Source organism: Molothrus aeneus, chromosome 10, assembly GCF_037042795.1.
Source record: "Molothrus aeneus isolate 106 chromosome 10, BPBGC_Maene_1.0, whole genome shotgun sequence".
Taxonomy (NCBI): domain Eukaryota; kingdom Metazoa; phylum Chordata; class Aves; order Passeriformes; family Icteridae; genus Molothrus; species Molothrus aeneus.
In genome coordinates, this window is record NC_089655.1 from 16,106,355 (window position 1) to 16,125,469 (window position 19,115).

At 39.8% G+C, this 19,115-nt stretch overlaps 1 protein-coding gene across 2 annotated transcripts in view; it reads left to right on the forward strand.

The window, feature by feature from the left end:
• The window catches only part of LRCH3 (leucine rich repeats and calponin homology domain containing 3), a 61,649-nt gene that overhangs the window by 38,408 nt on the left and 4,126 nt on the right, over window positions 1–19,115 (forward strand). The window contains exons 11-23 of one of the 2 annotated variants that reach the window (XM_066556963.1): window positions 806–898; window positions 1,311–1,362; window positions 1,493–1,633; window positions 2,864–2,911; window positions 3,925–3,978; window positions 6,968–7,048; window positions 8,337–8,408; window positions 9,266–9,314; window positions 9,812–9,925; window positions 10,544–10,662; window positions 12,156–12,293; window positions 14,381–14,458; window positions 16,728–19,100. In XM_066556963.1, the coding sequence (XP_066413060.1) occupies window positions 806–898; window positions 1,311–1,362; window positions 1,493–1,633; window positions 2,864–2,911; window positions 3,925–3,978; window positions 6,968–7,048; window positions 8,337–8,408; window positions 9,266–9,314; window positions 9,812–9,925; window positions 10,544–10,662; window positions 12,156–12,293; window positions 14,381–14,458; window positions 16,728–16,928 (1,240 nt within the window). In that variant the 3' untranslated portion in view covers window positions 16,929–19,100. Of the gene's footprint in view, window positions 1–805; window positions 899–1,310; window positions 1,363–1,492; window positions 1,634–2,863; window positions 2,912–3,924; window positions 3,979–6,967; window positions 7,049–8,336; window positions 8,409–9,265; window positions 9,315–9,811; window positions 9,926–10,543; window positions 10,663–12,155; window positions 12,294–14,380; window positions 14,459–16,727; window positions 19,101–19,115 lie in introns of those variants that run through there. The other variant, XM_066556964.1, reaches the window with a different exon arrangement.

Genomic DNA, 19,115 nt, shown 5'->3' on the forward strand with positions numbered 1-19,115 from the left:
TCTGTTCAAAACAGCTCTAAGTAATGGGTTTGTCATGTGCTTCAGTGCTCATTTAAGTAACAGAAGAGACCTGTAACATCTGGGTCTTCCACATCTCATCTCCATGAGGAAAAGGCCCCAAGTGTGCACACAGCCAGCTGGACTGACATTTTTTGGAAATGCATGGTGAAGTGTGTCTGTGTTCCATGGCTGCCCCAGGAGCGAAGGTCGCAGAGTTTAGGCTGTCAAGAGGAAGCTCCTTGATTTCCATCAACTTTGTTTCTAGGCAGCAATGTGTCAGGGTACAGGCTGTAGGCTGTGGACCTTGGGAATAGTTTCACTGTGAACAGCTGCCTTCTGGCAAAGAACTGACTGCAGAATTTCTCTCTTATTGTTGATATGATGGATAAGAGCCAGATGGGTTCTTGTTTACTTTGTGACTTTGAGGGCTTGTGTCACTGGCAGTCACCTGATTGGTGAGGTGAGCAGATTTGTGCTGAAAATACCCAGGGGTCCTGATGTTTAAAATAATTCTGCTCTTTCCAAATAACCCAAATATTGTCTTAAAAGAGAGAATCCATCTTTGTGTATTTTTAAGTCATTGTTAATTCAGCAAGTTTACGTTTAATTACGAACTGCAGTTGTGATCTGACATGGTATCACAATGTGATTTCTTTAGTCCAAATTTCACTTTTTTGATTATCTGAAGCTAATTATTTGGGCATTTCTCTCACAAAAACAGTTGCAATCTAGAGTAGAATTAATCTGACAGTAGTCTATATGCATCAGTGGCCAAATCCCCTTCCACCTGGTGTCTTACCTGCAGGGATACAGATGAATTACGAAGACCTGAAACTCTAAATTTGATGCAAGACAGAGAGCATCAAATACTAAGGAGTTATGTGGACAGGACAGAGAGGTAGGGAAAAAGAAATTGAGTGTTTCTGCTGATTCATTTTATTATTTTCCCTTCCCTCAAATAACCATACTATGCAGTTGTTCCTCTAAATGAGGATCATGTGGAAAATTCCTGGTTTGGTTACTCTTAGAGAATGGGTATAAAGTACTGAGTATCTCAATGTAGTAGGCCAAGTGTACAACCCCACTGGTACATCTTGTGCCGTAAAAAAATGTTATTACAATTCAGGAGAAGAAATAAAAATGACTCACAAAACCTGTCATTCACAGTGTTAAATCATCATCACAGCTGTTAGTAGACAGTTACTCTTCTGATTTCATCAGCTACTTGTGTGTCACTGACAATTCATGTATGCAGAATTTTTGGATTTAAGATTAAAAGTCTACTTACTCTCTGTTTTTGCATTTGTCAGACCCCTGCCTGATTCACCTTATTTTCTCTCGCTGTCAAGTCACCACACCCAGGTAACACATAGAATTTGAATGGTTTTGAATGAGTTTGCTGTGAAACCAAAGTGATGTTCCCCATTAGACATGGGCTGTTTCTCCATAACCCGTGTGCAGCCTCACAGGCTGGTGCCGTGTTTGGTTGCAGGTGCCCGGCGCAGACTCGGAGCTGCAGCGCCGGCACATCGAGCGCACGCGCCGGGAGGCCCAGCTGGCAGCCCTTCAGTACGAGGAGGAGAGGCTGAGAACCAAGCAGATCCAGAGAGAAGCTGTCCTTGACTTTGTTAAGGTGCCTCCTTTTAGTACTTACTTCATACTTTATCTTTTCTAAATCCCTTAATTATAACTAATTGCCGTGATAATTACTGCTTGTATGGTGCTCTCGGCACTTTATAAAGAATTTGGACAAATACCATTTAAGTCCATTAAGTGTTGGTGCTGTAGCTTAACACAGACAAAGCTAGAGCTGAGGAGGAAGATGGAAGATTTACCCAAAATGTGATTGTTGCAAAGAATTCTGATTTTTGCATATTTCACCTCATACTTTCAATTTTCACTTGCATAAATGTGATGGGATTGATTTAAGAAAGAAGAGGCCTTTATCTGAGAAGGCATGGAGGCAGTTTAATTTTGAAGACAAATTTGGCAGGAAGGAAATAATCATACACACAAAAATATAATGCTGCCTGATCTATTTTGCTATTTTGTGATAATAAAATAAGTTAGTTCTGAGTAAAGCATGGGTGCAGACCTATGGTGTACATCAGGCACTCACTCTGAACGCTGTGTCTTCACTGTCTCTTTCTCTGCACTCATATCTTCTGCTTAGCATGCCAGTTTATTTATATGATAGTTGATTTAAATTTGTTTTACTGTTTGCTGCTCTGGTCACTTACCTGAATCTTACCATCACAAATTCAAGAAATATTACAGTTAATATTTATTTTGCATTTATAGTGATCTGCAGAGAGGCAAAGCATGGTTTACTGCTTATATTTAATGTATAAAGTTAGTCTAGAAAAAGGTCTTAGCTGCCTAAAACTAGGCTTTTCATTAGCAACAACTATTCTTAGGCCCCTGGCACTATTTTGTAGTAAAGCTGCTTATTAAAGATTCAGCTCAGTCTTTTAGTTAAAGATTAAGCTTATAGGATGCGTGTTGTTCATTGATGAGTCTCCAGGGGTTTTGGTTTGGGTTTGATTTTCAGGTATTTTTATTCTGTTTCCTTTGTTGTTCATGACCACTTTATTCTCAGCAGTTAAATTCCTCCCCGAGTTGTATTTTGGGTTTATTATGCATCTTTAATATGCATAATTTAAATTTTTGCTTGTTTGAATGTGAAATAAAGGCTGGTTTTTTACTAATATCAGGGAAGTTTCAGCTCAGTGAACCTAGTGCATGTTCTATTTAAAAAACTGAGACCTCTGTTTTCAAACACTTTTAAGTTATGCTGCTTTGTTGGGAGCTTTTGTTTCTCTATGACATTATTTTAAGTTTTGTTTTTTCTTTTTCTGTGTAGCAAAAAGCCTCCTTAAGTCCTCAGAAACAAAGTCCAATGGATAGTGAGGTAAGAGTCCAGTAAGAGCATTAGTATGAATGTCAGCACTTAAATTCCTAGCTCTCTATCAGAGTTATTTTCCTCATTGTGGAAAATACCTCAAAATTGGGTTATAGCATAGTTTTTTCACATATTATTAAGCCTTGGGTTGGGGTTTTTTTAATGGGGTCAGCCTAGAATTTTCTTCTGTTCGTGTAGATTGCCTGTCCAAGTGTGTTATTTTATTGTTTTTGTATGTTTTCCTATGTTCTCTGCAGAAAATACATTTCATATTCTATTCTAACCTACTCCTTGTGAGCAGTACAGTTTATAGTCTAACAGGAGTATTCAGAATATTCAGTCAAGTTACAGTGTTAGAGTCATCCTTCACAAATCAGTTTTCTCCCAGTTTCCTGTTATTAGATCACCAGTTGTTCCAGAAATATTAAGCTTTAGAATTTTGAGGGTTGTCAGAAAAAGGAATAAATATTTTTAAAGTTTTTTCCTACTATAGTTTTACAATAATGTAGTATTTATAATCAAAATCAGGTAGTGATTTTGATTATAAATTCACTTGGTAGTGTTAATTAGATCAAAACTTTTGATATTATAACAAATATAATAGTTCTTTAGCAGTGTTTTGCAGCTAACTCTTTTTGTTAGAAAATTAGCAAAACATGGGGTAATTGAAATAGTTTTTTGCTCCTTTTTCTTCTTAATGTTTTTCTGTTCTTAATTTATTCTTTTAAAAGGACCTTTGTTCTACCAGAGTCAGTACTGTGAATGCAGAGTGTTCTGTATTTGCTTGACACAACACAGAAAGCAGAATAATTGATTCCTTAAGTAATGTGACTGCACTGTAGTTCCTGGGTCCTGAGGCTGTGTATTCCTACAGAGTTACAGATACTTCATGGATTCTTTTAAGGAGCCTCACAGTGCTATAAGCAAGCAGTACATGTTCCAAAATGTCTGTCTGTTCACATACCATGTGTTTCTGACATTGTGTGTGTTTCTGACATTGCTCCATCTCTCCCACCTCCCAGTGTCCCTTTCCATCCAGAAGGTCTCAGCATACTGATGATAGTGCCTTGTTAGTGGTAAGATCCTGCACGTAATGGCCTTTTTCTGTGGCAGATTCTAGAGCATAGAAATGACAACATGTAATGATTGTCACAGATTAGACCAACGTTTTAGACCTAATCTAAATAGCATAAAACATGACCATCTTCTTTGAAAAGTAGCTTAGCTGTGAACTGTGATGTTATAAATATATTGACACTTTTGCTGTCAGACATTTGCTAATAATACAATGGTGTTTTTTCCATAAAATAATTAAAGCTTATCTTTTATTTGAGAGCAGAAGACAATTACTGATAGTAAAGAACAGTTTCTAAAATGAAAAATTCATCTCTAGTTGTTCTGATTTGATATCTTTGCCATTCAGCTTGCTTCCTGATTGATGTGCTCTTCAGTGTCAAGGAAGCAATTTTACTGCTTAGTACAGCCTTCTGCTTTAACTTGTCTATGTCCTGCACATGGGGGCTAGAAATACTTGGCACAAGAAAAAAGAGTTCTACTTATGAATGCCACAAATCATGAAATACTCCTCATACAGTTTTATTGTTTATTAATGCAAATGTCTTAAAAATAATCTATTTTGAACACTTATCAAAAATAAAAACAAGTGTGCACATATTTCATGTTTTATGCTATTTCTTTCTTTGTGGCATCTTAGCAATGTAACATAACTAAAAAATCTAATTAATGTCATAATCTGTGTCTAGAAAATTAAAAATACACCTGATTTGCCTGTTGCATGACTGCATGCGTAGAATTTATTTTCTTGATTGATTTATGTGCTTCCATTATCTGCCTAAATTTTCTTTAGGCAGTGCTCTTGGTTAGAGTGTCTCTCTCCTGAATGTGTTTATCAAGATATTTACTGTGTCTTTATTCAGACTTTTTGGGTTTTCTGCTTTTGTAAGACTAGCACTTTGGTGGGTGAGGAAGAAAGCTTAAAATGTTAGAGAGAGATTTAATAATCATGTGGCTGTTTAGAGAAATCACTATCAATGAGCATATTAAAATGTGCTTCCATAGTTGGGTCATAAAAAGCAGGAGAACATCGGTAGTTTGGATTGAGATGATTCTCTGTTGTCAGTGAATTTGTCTTTGGAACATATTTGAAGATGCCTGTAGGAACCCCATTTCTATTTGATTTTGTGATCACATGACTTTTGTTGTAAATTAAGATACAGAATTTTCAGAAACTACATTGAAACTGGCTTCCATTCCTGTTTGTTTCCTTTCTTGTCTTCAGCCAAATTACAAAAAGAGTGGCCAGGCTGGCAGGGAAGGATTGAAAGCAATAATTTCTCTGTTCATTTTTCTTTTGGTTCATCACATTTTTCAGCAGCACTAAATTATAATAGTATATGAAATGCAGGGGTTCGTGAACTGTAGCTGTTTTCAGTGGTGGAAATCCACACTGTGCCTGATGATCACATATGCCAGGGCAGCTGTTCTGGCAATTACTGTAACTGAAACATTAGGCCCATACTGGCTCATGAATTTGTACCATCTTTTGTTTAAAGGTAAAACTTGTTCAACATCAAGGAAATGGTCATCAGATTGCTTTAAAAATTATTAGAGTTTACATTGCTTTTACGTTTTTATATTCTATTGTGTTTCATTTGACATTTCCCCTATCCTTATGTGTTTGAAATTTAACTAGGTCTAATTTCTGGGCCATAAGGAAAAGCTTTTAAAACTACTAAATCTAATATGTAGTTAGAAAGCAAGTAAAAGCAATTAAAAGCAGAGTTTTTATTTTACTGCTTTGCTCTTCTGGCATTGATACTGCTTTAACAAAAAATTGCAGTTGTGAATCTCCTTTTTTAAATCTTTGGTATTTCTTTTGGTCATCCTGTTGTTGTCTTTAATCACTAATTAAAATTAAAATGTATTCATGTTGCACAGGTTACTGTGACCATTTCCTTCTGTTTATAAATAACATCAGGACAGTTGGTTTGCAGTCCCAGAATGATTGCCCATGCCTTGTGTGGATGGTAATGGTTCCCTTTAGTTGTAGTTGCTCCTGCATACCTGTGATTTGAAGTGGAGTCTGGCTGTAGAACTTCATTGCACACTGTGGTGGATTTCTTTGGGTTGCCCTGTGGTAGATAACCAGAAGAAAATGTTGTTGAAGAAGTGTAATCACTGGCCTCTCTGAAAAAATAAGTTTTATGTTAGTCAGAACCCCTTGCTCTTCTCACAAGGATAGCTCCATTTGTTACAAGGGAGATTACTTTTAGAGCTGTTGTTAAGCTTTCAGGCTTGGCTAATGACTTGGTTTCAGTCTTCATTGCTTCTAAATCTCATTTTTCTCCAAATAGTTTCTTGTTTTCTCCTATACTGTCCCTTACGATGTTGGTGCTGTCAAAGGGAGAGAAAACCCCAAAACATCCTCTCCAACTACTGCTCAGTTTCTCTGTTGTGAAGCCACAAGGTACTTGAGAAGAATCAGGCAGCTGCTGTGACCTCTTCCTCTCACAACCTTCGTGTCATTGCTGCCTTATGCTCCCTTCCTTGTGTTGTTTTCTTGTTGTGGTCTCAAATGTGGCCTGAGTCTGTAATATTACTGTTGGCACATAGGATCTCTGAAACATTTGAAGTTAAGACTACGTTTAAGTTAAGCACCAGAGTGTTACAAATAATAATGGTTATGGGTAAAGTAAGCAGAACTTGACTAATGCAGACTTGTACCCTGGAGTTTCCTCTCAGACCATTGGCATTTATTTGTGTATTTAAATGTTTAATAACAGAATTCTCTTAAAATATCCTTATTTGGTTCATGCAGAGTTCTTGTTGGGCACTCCCTGTATCTGCAGTTGTTTCTGGCACAGGGAAATTTTTGTGACTTCAGTGCTAGACCTAATGACTGCGTGCAGCATGTGCAGAGGGTGGTGTAAGTCTGAGCTGCAGCCTCCTGACTCCTTTAGTGTTGTGGCTGCCTTTTCTCACAGTTGTTCTTTGCATCACTTCTTCCTTTCTTCCCTCTCTTTCTTTCCTCACTGTCCCTGACAGAATGGCTTTGAGCCTCTCTTTGTGTTTGAGATTGACAATAACACCAATACCATTAAAAGGAGGCCAGGCACTCGCAAACAGGTGAAGAGCATGCGGTGTGTTGTTGTTGTGGTTGTCCCTCCTGTGCTGTGCTGTGTCCCCTTCCCTGTGCCCACTGCTGGCTGTGTGCATACTGACCCCTTCTTCTTAATCTGTGTCAAGCTTGCCCTGCTCTATTCATACAAGAATAAGCAGATGCAATGATGTTACAGAGCACCTAGTTCTGGTTTATTTTAATGTTCTCATGTGCTAGCTAATGTGTTGTCTAAGACAAGTGATATTTGAAACTCTTAAAAAAAAATCTCACCATTTTGGCTCTGCCCTGCTCTGGACAAAGAGGCAATCTTGAGGACCAGCTGTAAGTCTGTACAGGGCCTAAAAACATTTGTGTTTAAGGCTTGCCCTGAGTGTAAACCTTCCCTTCTAGTCCTTCTGGCTGTGCTGGTCTGAAGTGGCAGAAAAGTTGCAAATGTTTTAAGAACTAACTCCCAAATGTGTCTTTCACTACCTGTAGAGTTTCTAGGTGTCATTTGATGTTCTTTCTGGTGCTGAACTGTCACTTGGCTATTTGAATGCTGTTTCAGAAAGCATAGTGAGCCATTCAGTCCTCAAATGTTGAAGTTCTGATGGTGCTTTCAGTGAGACACAGGATTTGGCCTCCTAGATCTGCCTGTCAGTGACAGATAGGCACAACCCCACAGCCCCTGTTCTATAAACAGGAAAAGTTATTTATTTGGCTAGTTTTGATACTAGTCATAATTGAAATGTGACTGCACTTTATTTGTGGCAACACTGTAAATCCTGACACTGACATCTTCCCCAAGAGTGAGATTCTACCCACAGAATCTCATCTACTTTGTGTGTAATCACAAGGACCAGTTGTTAGTGTTTGTGGCAGATAGAAAGTGTGTTACTGAGCCTCTTGTACATGGGTTTCCCTGATTTTTCAGACGTGCCTAACATCCTCAAAACACTACAAAGGAAGTTGTTTATTTTTAATGATGGCCTAGAATGGACCATTGTAGGGTAAAATTTCTTTTTTCTGATGGCACAGGTATTACTAAAGAAACTTTTGCCTCACTTACTGTTCTTAATTCTGTTTTTAATGTCACTGTATTATATGTAAAAGAAGCACTATACCTCCCAGAAAGTCCAGGAGGGTAGGAAATAACTAACTAAACTATAGTTCAGCAAGTATTGATGTGCTGCTTGTTGAGTGTTTCTAAGAATGTGATTGTGATCACCTCTTCATTTTTTCTTCCACCTTTGTGTGCGATCTGTCAGCTACTCACTAACTCTGCTACTGCCTTCTCTTTTTTTCTGCATTCAGTCACTCTCAGGGTTGAACCAAGAAAGCTGTGCTACTACCCTGCCTTGTGCCTCTACCTTCAGTCCTGTCAAGGTATCTCTTGCTATTATCATTCACCACTAGAGCCAACAAAAAAATCTTGGATCCACACATCGGTTTAAACAGGTGTTAGTCTGTCAGCATCTAATCAAAAGTTCAGGTAGGGCATGAACCTGATTCCCCTGATTAAACTTTAGTATGTATTACCTCATCTTAGCTTTAGGCTGTGTCTACAGGAGGCCTGATCTATAAAACATGGTAACCAGTCTCTGCTCCAAGGGGTTCTTGGTTGTCTTTGATGTTGCTTTTTCTGCACAAGATCATTTACCCTTGATCAAGTTGAGTTCATCAAAAGTACACTTGTATTCTTTGCCTGTTTCTTTCTTTTCTGTGGAAACTGCTGTGCTGAATTCATTCCTCACAAGAATTCATTAGTCTGTGTAAGCACTGTGATCAAACCACAGTGTGTTTCACTGGGGACAGATGTTCAGTAAATAGCAGTTCTGCATTAGCAAAGGTGTCAAAGAGGAGTGTCCTTGTTGGGGCTGCTGTATTGCCAATTCTGCATGTTGCTTAATACCTGTTTTTTGCTGTCCCCTTTGCAAAGAGCACTTCTCAGTTTGAGTTGGAAGGAAAAGTTAACAATGATCTGTCATTGCACAGTGAGTGCTGTTTCATGATTCTTTTTCCTAAGGAAAAAGAGCAGTGGTGTCATTTCTGTAAAAGAAAAAAACTTAGTCTCTGCAGAGATAAGACTTGGGAAAAAACATACAGTGGTTTTTCTTATTTCTGGTTATTTTTCTGAAACACATTTAGATGGATGGAGCTTTTCTTAAACACAGCAAATTAAAATGTAGTGAAAGCTTTTCCAGATTAGGACCATTCATATTCTTCTGCTTTTTTGTTCACAGAGTGATGACAGATCTACCATCTCCCCTGGCTCACCTACCGCTCAGACAGGTAACAGGGACAGGAAAAAAAATCTGGAAAATAAGATCAAAAAGCTTGCTTGCTTATTTGTCCTATGAAGAAAGGGGAGCATCTGTTCCCACCTCTGTCTGTGGCACTGCTGTGTGTGGGAATTTACCCAGTTACTTGGGTCTCCTTAGAAAAACACAAGGGAAGAGACAAAAGGGATGAAGCATGTCCTTAGGCACAGAGCACAGGGTTTGGCTGGTTTAGGCCTTCAGAGAGACTTTGGCACACAGATGCATTCAACAAGAGTCAGAACAGTTGTTGGAATTGGTATGTGGAATGTGCTTTGCATGCAAGTGTCCTTGGAAGTGCCTTTTCCTGCTCTGCTTTTATCATGCATGGCTGTAATTTATTTTGTCATCATTACATTAAAATTTTTGGTTTGTTCTTTTAATTACCACATTGCTGTACCCATTTCCTATTTAACTCTAACCATTTCCTTCTTCCTCCTTCCTTTCCTGTGCCTTTCCACATTTGTTTAGTCCACCTTTCCCCTCCATATCCTGGCCATGCAGCCCCGCCTTCCTATAGAAACCCTTCCCAGCGACCCGAGAGTTTCCTTTTCCGAACAGCTGTCAGGGATGGAGCCAAGAAAGGTAGGTTATATAGCTCAGAAGTCAGCTAGTTTTGCTACATTATATTGACATCTGCATTACCTGAGGCTTGCCTTGTTTTGTTACTTCAGGTCTTTATCATCAAACTACTTCTAGAATTCCATTTGTAGACAGATGACATCAGATATGCTGTGAACAAACAGGGTTTTATTTGGAGCTGCCCACTATTCTTTTGTCCTACCTGTACAAGTGTGAGAATTGGCTCATCTTGGTCCGCACTTACACCTTTGCCACACAAGCCTTCAACAACTTGATAATTCTTGCATTGCCCAGTAGCCTGTAACAGAATTCCAATTGCAATTCTGTCTTTCTGGAGAAAGACAGAACCATTTCAACATACTGCATGTGGCAGAACTTTGTCATCACTTGTGCATGACTATTATCTAACAGAAAGATCAGAATCTAAACAGTGAGGGAATTGTGTTGGCATCTCATTTAGGTTGGTAGACCATTAGTTTGATTAATAATCAAAGGTAAGAAAGAGATTTGTGAAAAGGAATGTAATGTACCCATTCTGGAACTTTGTGTGCAATGCAGTAGCAAACAACACAAAGCCAAACTGTGCTTAGTGATTTTCTTTCCTTCATGCTGCTGTTTTAGCTGTTGCTTCATCCTCTACCTGTGCCTTGTCTCCTGCTAATGATTCTGCAGACCCTCGAGTGAGACAGAACTCCAAACAGCGGGAGGAGGAGCTGGAGCTGATAGAGCAGCTACGCAAGGTCAGTGCTGCCAGGAGCCAGAACGTGGACATAGCAGGAAATGCACTTTGTGACCCTGCTAAATCTGCCTTTGTCTTATGGACAAATTTCACTGAACCAATATGGGGCACAATTGATCAAAATGAAATGGTGTGGTACAGTCTGGGCACTTCTTTCAGATGGGTGCAGTGGTGTTCACTTGGTTGTTTGTTGTAGGTAGAGTCAGCTTCAAATTCTGTATAATAAATTATGTCAAGTCCTGCTCTTAAATGTCCGGTGAACTCTGTTTTATGTGTGTTTCCTTTCTTCCTTATCAGCTTTCACACTTGTAAGGAGCTCCCTGGAAAGTTGCCTTTACTGTCTCCTATTAATGCCTTTTTTAAAATTCTTTTTGCTATAAAGCTGACAGATGAACAGATGGAGTGCAGAGACTGCTGCCAGTCATGCTGCCATCATGGTTTCCTCATGTGCTCTAGATCTTTCTGTTGATTCTTGCCTTATCCTTAGTTAAGTGCAGAACACTTGAGCCACTAATGTTTCTAATATTTATGCTTTTTGTCTGCCCAGGGCCACCACACTCCTGGTTTGTGCCCAGGCATAATGACAATAAACAGGAATATTGGAAATGCCACATGACTTTAAGGTACTGCTCTGCTTTGCCCCAGACTTGTTTCTGCAGAGCATGAAGGGATTTCTTGAGGTGCTGTAATTAATTGTTGAATTTTCCCAATAAATAAGAATATACTTACTGAAGCTAATCTTAAAAGCCATAAGCATTCCAGATAGAAAAAATTCCCTCTCTTTCGGGGGAAGTTTTGAAGTAAGGACAGTCTCCTTTTGCTAAAGGAGAAAGGCAACTACGTTAGATAAAATTTGGTGGTGTTGGCAGACTCTCTCTTATGTTATCTCAGATTGCTTTCTATGTAGTCTGTCTCTTTTTCTGCTCCCCAGGTAAGCTTAAATTTTTTTTTAATACTTACATTTTGTACAGTATTACAAGTTGGTGATATTCACACAGCATTTTAAATGAGTTTGAAAGCCTAAATTGAATTTTTATTCATTCTCTTAAACAAATGCTAACTGCCTTCTTTTTAAAGGACTGCTTATGCCAAATAGTTCAGTTTTTATTTTAAAGGCAAAAATATTGTCTTGACTTTTGTAATTGTGTTGTCCTCCAGCCCACAAAGACAATTATTTTCACTTCCCTTGGCAGAACCATTCTCTGAGAATATGTACAGTTAAGAATACTGTTCCTAGAGCCTGATTTCCATTATTTTTGAATAATGGTTGCATTAGTCCACCGTGCTGTACACTGAAAGCTGTTCTTCATTGAACTCAGTTGCTCCCAGACTGTGGCCAGCCCTGGCCACAGTAATGCACAGGGCTTTCTTCGGGGTTATTCAGCAAGCTGGTTGGAAATGCCATCAGGACAGACAGAGTTGTAGTGCAGGAACTGTGCAGAGTTCCCTGCAGGAGCTCTGAGCCCCCTGTGTGTCCCTGTTGGTGTCCCACAGAACATCGAGTCGCGGCTGAAGGTGTCCCTGCCCAGCGACCTCGGCGCGGCTCTCACCGACGGCGTCGTCCTGTGCCACTTGGCCAACCACGTGCGGCCCCGCTCTGTCCCCAGCATCCACGTGCCCTCGCCTGCAGTTGTAAGTGTGCAGCAGTGACACTGCTTTATGGCTGTCCACAGTGATAGCCTGCAAAGCCCTGTCATCCAGACAGACACTAAAATCAGCATTCTCCTCAGTGAATGTACGTGACAAAAGATAACCATCTGTGCTGTTTAAAAAAGGTCTGGAGTGTCACTAAATGAAATTCTGTTTGGGTTTGTTTCATTTAAAGGAAGTTACTTCTAACAGCTTGTAAGCAAATGCTAACATTTTCATGTGCTCCCTAAGCACATTAACTTCAAAATTAGTGAAATATGAGACAGTTCAGCATGAAAACTAAAATAGGATATTTTAAAAGATCAAAATTACTGAGAAGTTCAGGAAAACATAACAACAAGTAGGATCCCACTACACAAGACAGTGAAACCAGGCAGAGACTGAGTTGATTCCTGTGTCCACAGCATTACAAATTCCTCTGCTTAGGAATTTTAGCAGAACACGCTCAAGATACTTGGAGCACGGCATCTCCTGGAACAAAACGAATCCTGTCATACCTTTGTGATAACAGGAAAAAATGGTGGCTTTGTCAGGGGACTGTTGAGGAAGTATTGCAGGGAAGTATTGCAGACTATTTGGTAGGGAAAGCACAGAATTAGAGAAAGGTCAAAATCTGTGATATACGAACAGATTATTTATCCAGTTTATGTTTGTGGAAGTCAGAAAGTTCAGTGAAAATATTAAGGATCAGCTACTTGAAAGTAATATGGACAGGCAGATTGCTTGTTGTGCACCTTTAAATTGCATGAATAAGGAAAAAAACCAGAGATTGTTCCTTGGGGAAGAAGTTGAAATGTGCACGTAGTCTTCACTTATCCTTCTTTTGGAGTGAGTCTTCGTGTTGATCGGAATCTGAACTGGCACTTCCAGGGCTGCCAAGTGTGTCATTGTGTCCCTGGGACTGGATGTGACCAGGCAGATGGCCCCGTTATTTTGAGAATGACTGAGCTGGACACACCAACACTTTAGGCAGATTATGGGATCATTCCAAGCAAAGACAGGGAGCCACTGCTCAGGAGACTTGCATCAGTGAGATCTTTTCAATGGCCTGGTTTGATGTGCAGCTGAATGTTCTGTGTTAGGAATTAAATTGTGGCTTTGTCATGTGAATCCCAAGGAAGAGGCAGCCTGGAGTCGCATGGCTGCAGGAGCAGAAGAGGCATCACGTCATGCCCAGGCACAGCGTGATCTTTGTGCTCCCTTGGTCCTTGGGGAGCAAGAAGCCAGTGCTGCCTTTAACCTGCTTCCTTGGTAGGGAACACAGCACAGGAAGGGGACAGAGGAAACCCCATCACTTCCAGAAGTGTTGAACACCTGGAGGCTGCTGCCTGCTGCTCCAAAGCATGTTCATAGGAGCAGAGAACTTGTGTCTCTTGAACCAGAAGAGAATAAGCTTTGAGAGCAGGAACAAGACAGACCCTGTGCTGTGGTATGTCTGAAGAGGTGTGAAAACTGACTGCAGAAAAAAACCTCACTTGAAAAAATGCCAGTGAGTGCAATTCAGACAGCTCCGTTCAACACAAGAGGCTGACAAGCAGCAAGCGCTTCACTTCCAGTTTTCTGACATTATTTTTTTATTTCACCAAGCCTTTATTTTTTTACCTCTTTGTTAATTGAAGTATGGTTTGATATTTATATAGTTTTACATTATAGTAATCCAAAACAGATTCTAGATTGCTTTATGTCATGAAATTGCTCTGAAATCACAGTATGGAAGCCATGGATGTGCATTTCATCAAAAGACATTTTTAAAATGATTATAACATAGTCACTAAAAGTGTTAGCCAGTTTTATATAACACTGTGTATATAAATATTGCAGGGCTTAGAACTGTCCTTAGTTTAAAATCATCCAGCATTCATAACTTAGCTTTTCATAAAACAGCTTTGAAAACTGGGATGGTTTTCTAAGAAAAGCAAACTTCAGCAGAGCCTGCTTTGAATTAGACGAGCTTATGTCAGCACAGTGTTTTTGGCAAAGAGATTTATTAAGAGTTTTATTTAAATAAAATGTAAAATCTTTTAAAACCTTGCCAGTTAAGAACACTGTATGCCTTTGCTTATTTGCAGCCTAAACTTACAATGGCAAAATGCAGACGAAACGTTGAGAATTTCTTGGAAGCTTGCAGAAGGATTGGAGTGCCTCAGGTATGTATTTCTGATGTCCTGATATGTTTTATATGCATTTTTGCCTGGTGCTTCAGAAAATAAAACTTTCTTTGAAATATTGGATTAAAAAAAATAATTAAAAGTTTAAAAGGTTCAGGAACAAGCTGTCCTGCAGTATAGATTAGACTTACCTTGCATGGCCTTCCAGAGCAAAATGAAGCCAGGTACAGTTGATCAGAGTGTAGTATATAGATTTTATATTTCAGTATAGATTCACTTAAATACTGTACATCAAATTCATAATAGCTGATGGACTTTGAGTCTGCCTTTAGAACTGGCAGGTTCTATAAAACCAGTTACATTTTCTCAATATTAGGTATGGGACAGCTTAAAAGTGGGATAAAATCTGGATGATGGTTTGCATGTAGGTTTTTTTTTTATCCCAAAGCTTTTCATGTTTCTTCCCAATAATTCCCTTACATAAATGTCTTTACTGTCTTAACATCAAGTCACAGCATTATTGGCCTTTCTCTGATGGTAGCTGTCTTTGCATAGTTCCTCCTTTTGTTATGTACCAATAGTAGAAGTCTGTCTTCCTTGTTCCCTTTTGAAACTGGTAAGATCTAGGAGGTGGACAGATAATAAATAGTCCATCTTATCCTGTTGGTCCCAGTTATCCTGTTTTATGCTGTTCTGTCCTTTGCACTTTGTCTTATTCAGCAGCTTTCTCAATACAAATAGTTTTAATATATTTTTCCTAATTTCCCTTCCAGTGCACTAATTGATTTGGGTTTTTACATTGGTGAGCATTGGTGTTTCTGTTGTAGGTGCTGGTTTCTTTTGTATTCTGAGAGGGAGAAGTAGACCCCATGACTCAATTCCGAGCTACATCTAAAGTCAGTTCTTGAGTCAGTCATGCAGGATTTTCTGGTGTTTTCAGATCACTTGCAGACGTTTGAGCCACTGGGATTTTAGGATGACTTATTTATTGAGCTGCCTGGCAGTTTCACATGGCTCAGTGGTGAATTGTGTTAGAAGGGGCTGGGGAGTTGTAAGTGATCCTTAATGCTGGGAGATCCTGCACTGCTTTGTCCCCTAAAAAACTTTGGACTTTCAATCCCAGCAGAACTGCACAATATAAATTCATCTGGGGCATTGTGCAATTCCATCCCAGCTTCCCTATTTATAGCTCTCTCAAGTATGAAGATGTCATTTTTATGGGATTGCAGTTCAAAGAACATCACTGGAATGACCCACAATCAAAACCACACAAAGGCCAGTCAAGAAAAAGTCCCCTGTAAACCCAGGCTGCTCCATCTGCTACCCCTGCTGTGTAGGGCTCTCCTGTTTCCTCATATATCTTGTTTTAATATGAAAGAGTTCAAGAAGTTCTCTCTGGGAAAACTTAGTAAAATACCCCCCCTGAACCCAGAGCTGCTCTCACATGTCTGCATTACATCTCTGCTGAGATGTGAACATAAGATACCTGTATGGTACCAGAATGGCATGGCAGCCTGGTATGTTTTTCTTGAAAAGTTGCTTGAAGGTTTTTCATTTCGTTTCCATTCTAATTACAAAAATAATAGGCTTTCTGAAAGCATGGATCCATGTAGGAATACCTGCCTTTTAAGGGGAAGGCTACTTTCAGAAAGGGCTAATAACAGGCACCACAGCAGAGCAGCAATTTCCCTGGGACTTTGGTGGTTTTAAAGCCCTTGGATCAAAGGAAACCCTCAGTTGACCAGGTTGATCCATCCATCTAGATTTCACTGATTATTAGCAGTTACCTGTGGGAAAGGGAGACGAGAGACACACAATGGGAATACTTACAGAACTCTTAAACTAATTAGTAATAGATATTTCTGCAGGATGCTACATTCAAGCATCAGTTACACATAAATTATTCCTTGTCCTGCTGTTTTCATTAAGTTACATGTGGAGGCTGAACTGTGGTGAGTACTCACTCAATGCCAGCAGCATCTCAGATACCTGTAACCTCTTCACTTCTGGAGAAAAATGGGTTTCACTAAGGCTTGTGTAAGCTGCTGTTTTTAACAACAAGGAATAATTACATGTGGGAGCTGGAGAGGTGACAGGCACCTCACTGCACACTAAACACTGACATTGAGTTCTTTGCAATGGGAGTCTTGCAGATTTCTATGTGAGAATTAACCAGCTGTGATGTGCTTCTCAAATGTGTAGGTTGTATCTGAGATGTCTGATAACTGCTTCGTGGATGTTGCTATGGCTAACTGACTGACCTTTTTTTTCTGTCTGTTTTCCCTTCCTGCTCACACACTCTGGACAGGACAATCTTTGTTCCCCTTCTGACATTCTCCAGCTAAACCTCAGCGTTAAAAGAACAGTTGAGACTCTTCTTTCCCTGGGGACAGATTCAGAAGAATCCAGTCTTGTGTCCCTTTCCGTTCAGCTCTGGGGCTTTGTGGTGTTTTACTGTACTCTAATGCTAACGCTCTGTATGTTCTATCGCTGGGTCTTTTTTCTCTAGTGCAGGATAGTGGTGCTGCTTCCTCCCTCCATCACTCCAGTGCTTGGGAACAGATTCTGGGCTTTGCCGAGACTGTGTGTATGAAGTGCTTTGTTTCCCACGGATGGGACAGAGGTGACAAGTACAGTGTACAAACACGTTGGTGCACCCACGGCACCGTCCGTGACCCAATTCCCATTTGTATTTGCTGTGTCACGTTGAGCACGTGAAATGCCTTCCAAGGGAGGAGCTGCTGTCCCTGGGCTCCAGTGAGGGCTGAGGTCAGGACATGTGGTGCATGCTGGAGTCTGCTGACCAGTGGTGTAGTGAAAACTGCAGTGTCAGTTTGTGCCTCTGTTCCCCCATCTGTGTAATGGGAAATGCAACCACTTGGGTAAATTGCTTGAGGATTATCTGATGAAAAATGTTAAACAATGTGAAGTTTTTTTTTCAATGTCAACGTTCTTGATGTGATCTCACAGTCTTAGGAGACATGGTCTGGTGTCATTCACAGAACTTTCGAACTGGTTTGTTTTTTTACCCACAGTCCTTTTATCCTGCTTCTAAGAGCATTTGATTTCTCAAATTTATAGACTCTGCTGTATTACTTTGATTCAGGATTTTGAAAACAACTGTCAGTGAATCCTGAGCTACTTGAACATTATAACAGTTCAAGCAGAAAAATTTCAGAGAAATTAAGCTCTTCAACAGCTTTAAGAGAAAAGTTTTCTGTCAGAGAAAGAAAAATCTTTATGATCCTGTCAGGTGCTACAGAATGTCACAGCATTTTACTGTGATCTGGATAAGACCAAAAACTTGTTGAATTGTCCCTTGATCTTGGGCACTCCAACCCAAGCTTGTTCCATGCTTATTCCCTTCTTCCTCTTATCCTGTCATTTTCAGAAACACTTGTATCATGTAATTGCACAAACATAAGGCCTGGCTGCACTCTTCACTGTTTTACAAAACTCAGGTAGTCTTCCATAAAGCTTCACAGCCTTTCCCTCCCCAGGGAAAGCACCCTGGTGCTTTAATGCTTTAATGTCTCAGGGACACCTCAGAACTTCAGGGCACTCCCCATGTGTGTAACAGACCATGTCTCCTCAGAGTGGAGATCCATTCAGGGAGCTCTGCTCAGACACCAGTGACAGGTGAGTGTTCAGGAAATGGCTGTTCCAAATCTGTCTTCAATAAATTTTGTTATATCTGCAAGTGCAGTAAATGGCTTGGAAGCCCAGTGCAAGTGGTGTTGGTATTCCAGCCATATCCTGGAACACCTCTGAAGCACAGTTTAAGGTACAGAGGAGTTCAGTTGCAAATGTGGTCACTACCAGTAAAAATGTGTTATGTGTATGTGGGTCTCACAAGCTCTTGTACCATGAAGTGAGTTTTTATCAAAGCAGCAAGTAAGAGCTGCTGCCTTCTGTCCAAGTCACACAAAGTGTTCTGTCCAAGCCAAACATCACTGAGTAAAGAAGGGACTTTTGACAGGGGGAGATTGTTTTACTTTTAAGTAAGCTATTTTTGCACTGCTTACTGGTATGAACTAAAATGAACTCAGTTCCTGTGGTTTTTAACTTTTAATGAACACTGTGATAAAAGCTGCAAGGAGTTTTACACTAACAGTGCCTTCCAGTTTTTAAATTTTGTTTGTCATTACTGTCTGCGGTATGGAATCATTCCAAAGCTTTTCCCCCCTTATCTGTTTGCATACATAAGAAAAAGATAAGGCATATTTACTCAAGTTTACAAGTATTTTCTGAAAAAGCACACTTTTTTCAAAGTAATGTACATTTGCTGGAAGAAAAATGCATTTTAGCCTGAGCATATGACTTTCTATGAGAATTGCAGTCGGGGCTCATTTGTTTTCTCTCTGCTCGGAGCTTTGAGGGAGGAGTGTTGGCTGCCACTGTTTGTGCTGAAGGATTTCTTTAACCTCAAAAATCAGTAAAGACTCAAGGAGTGGAGAAATGCCAGTTGATGTGGCAATGACACATGAAAAATAGTCTCTGTAGCTCTATAGGAAGGACACACTTGGGTTATTTTCTGCGGATACAGAGAACTGTTGGACATGTATCCTGACTGTTGTGGAGTGAGGATGGCCAGGAGGTGCCAAGGACTTCTGTAGGACGAGGCTTTAAATACATCTTAGACTGAGAATAGCACAACTGTTAATAAACACTTTGAAACCTCTTTTTGCATGTTGTG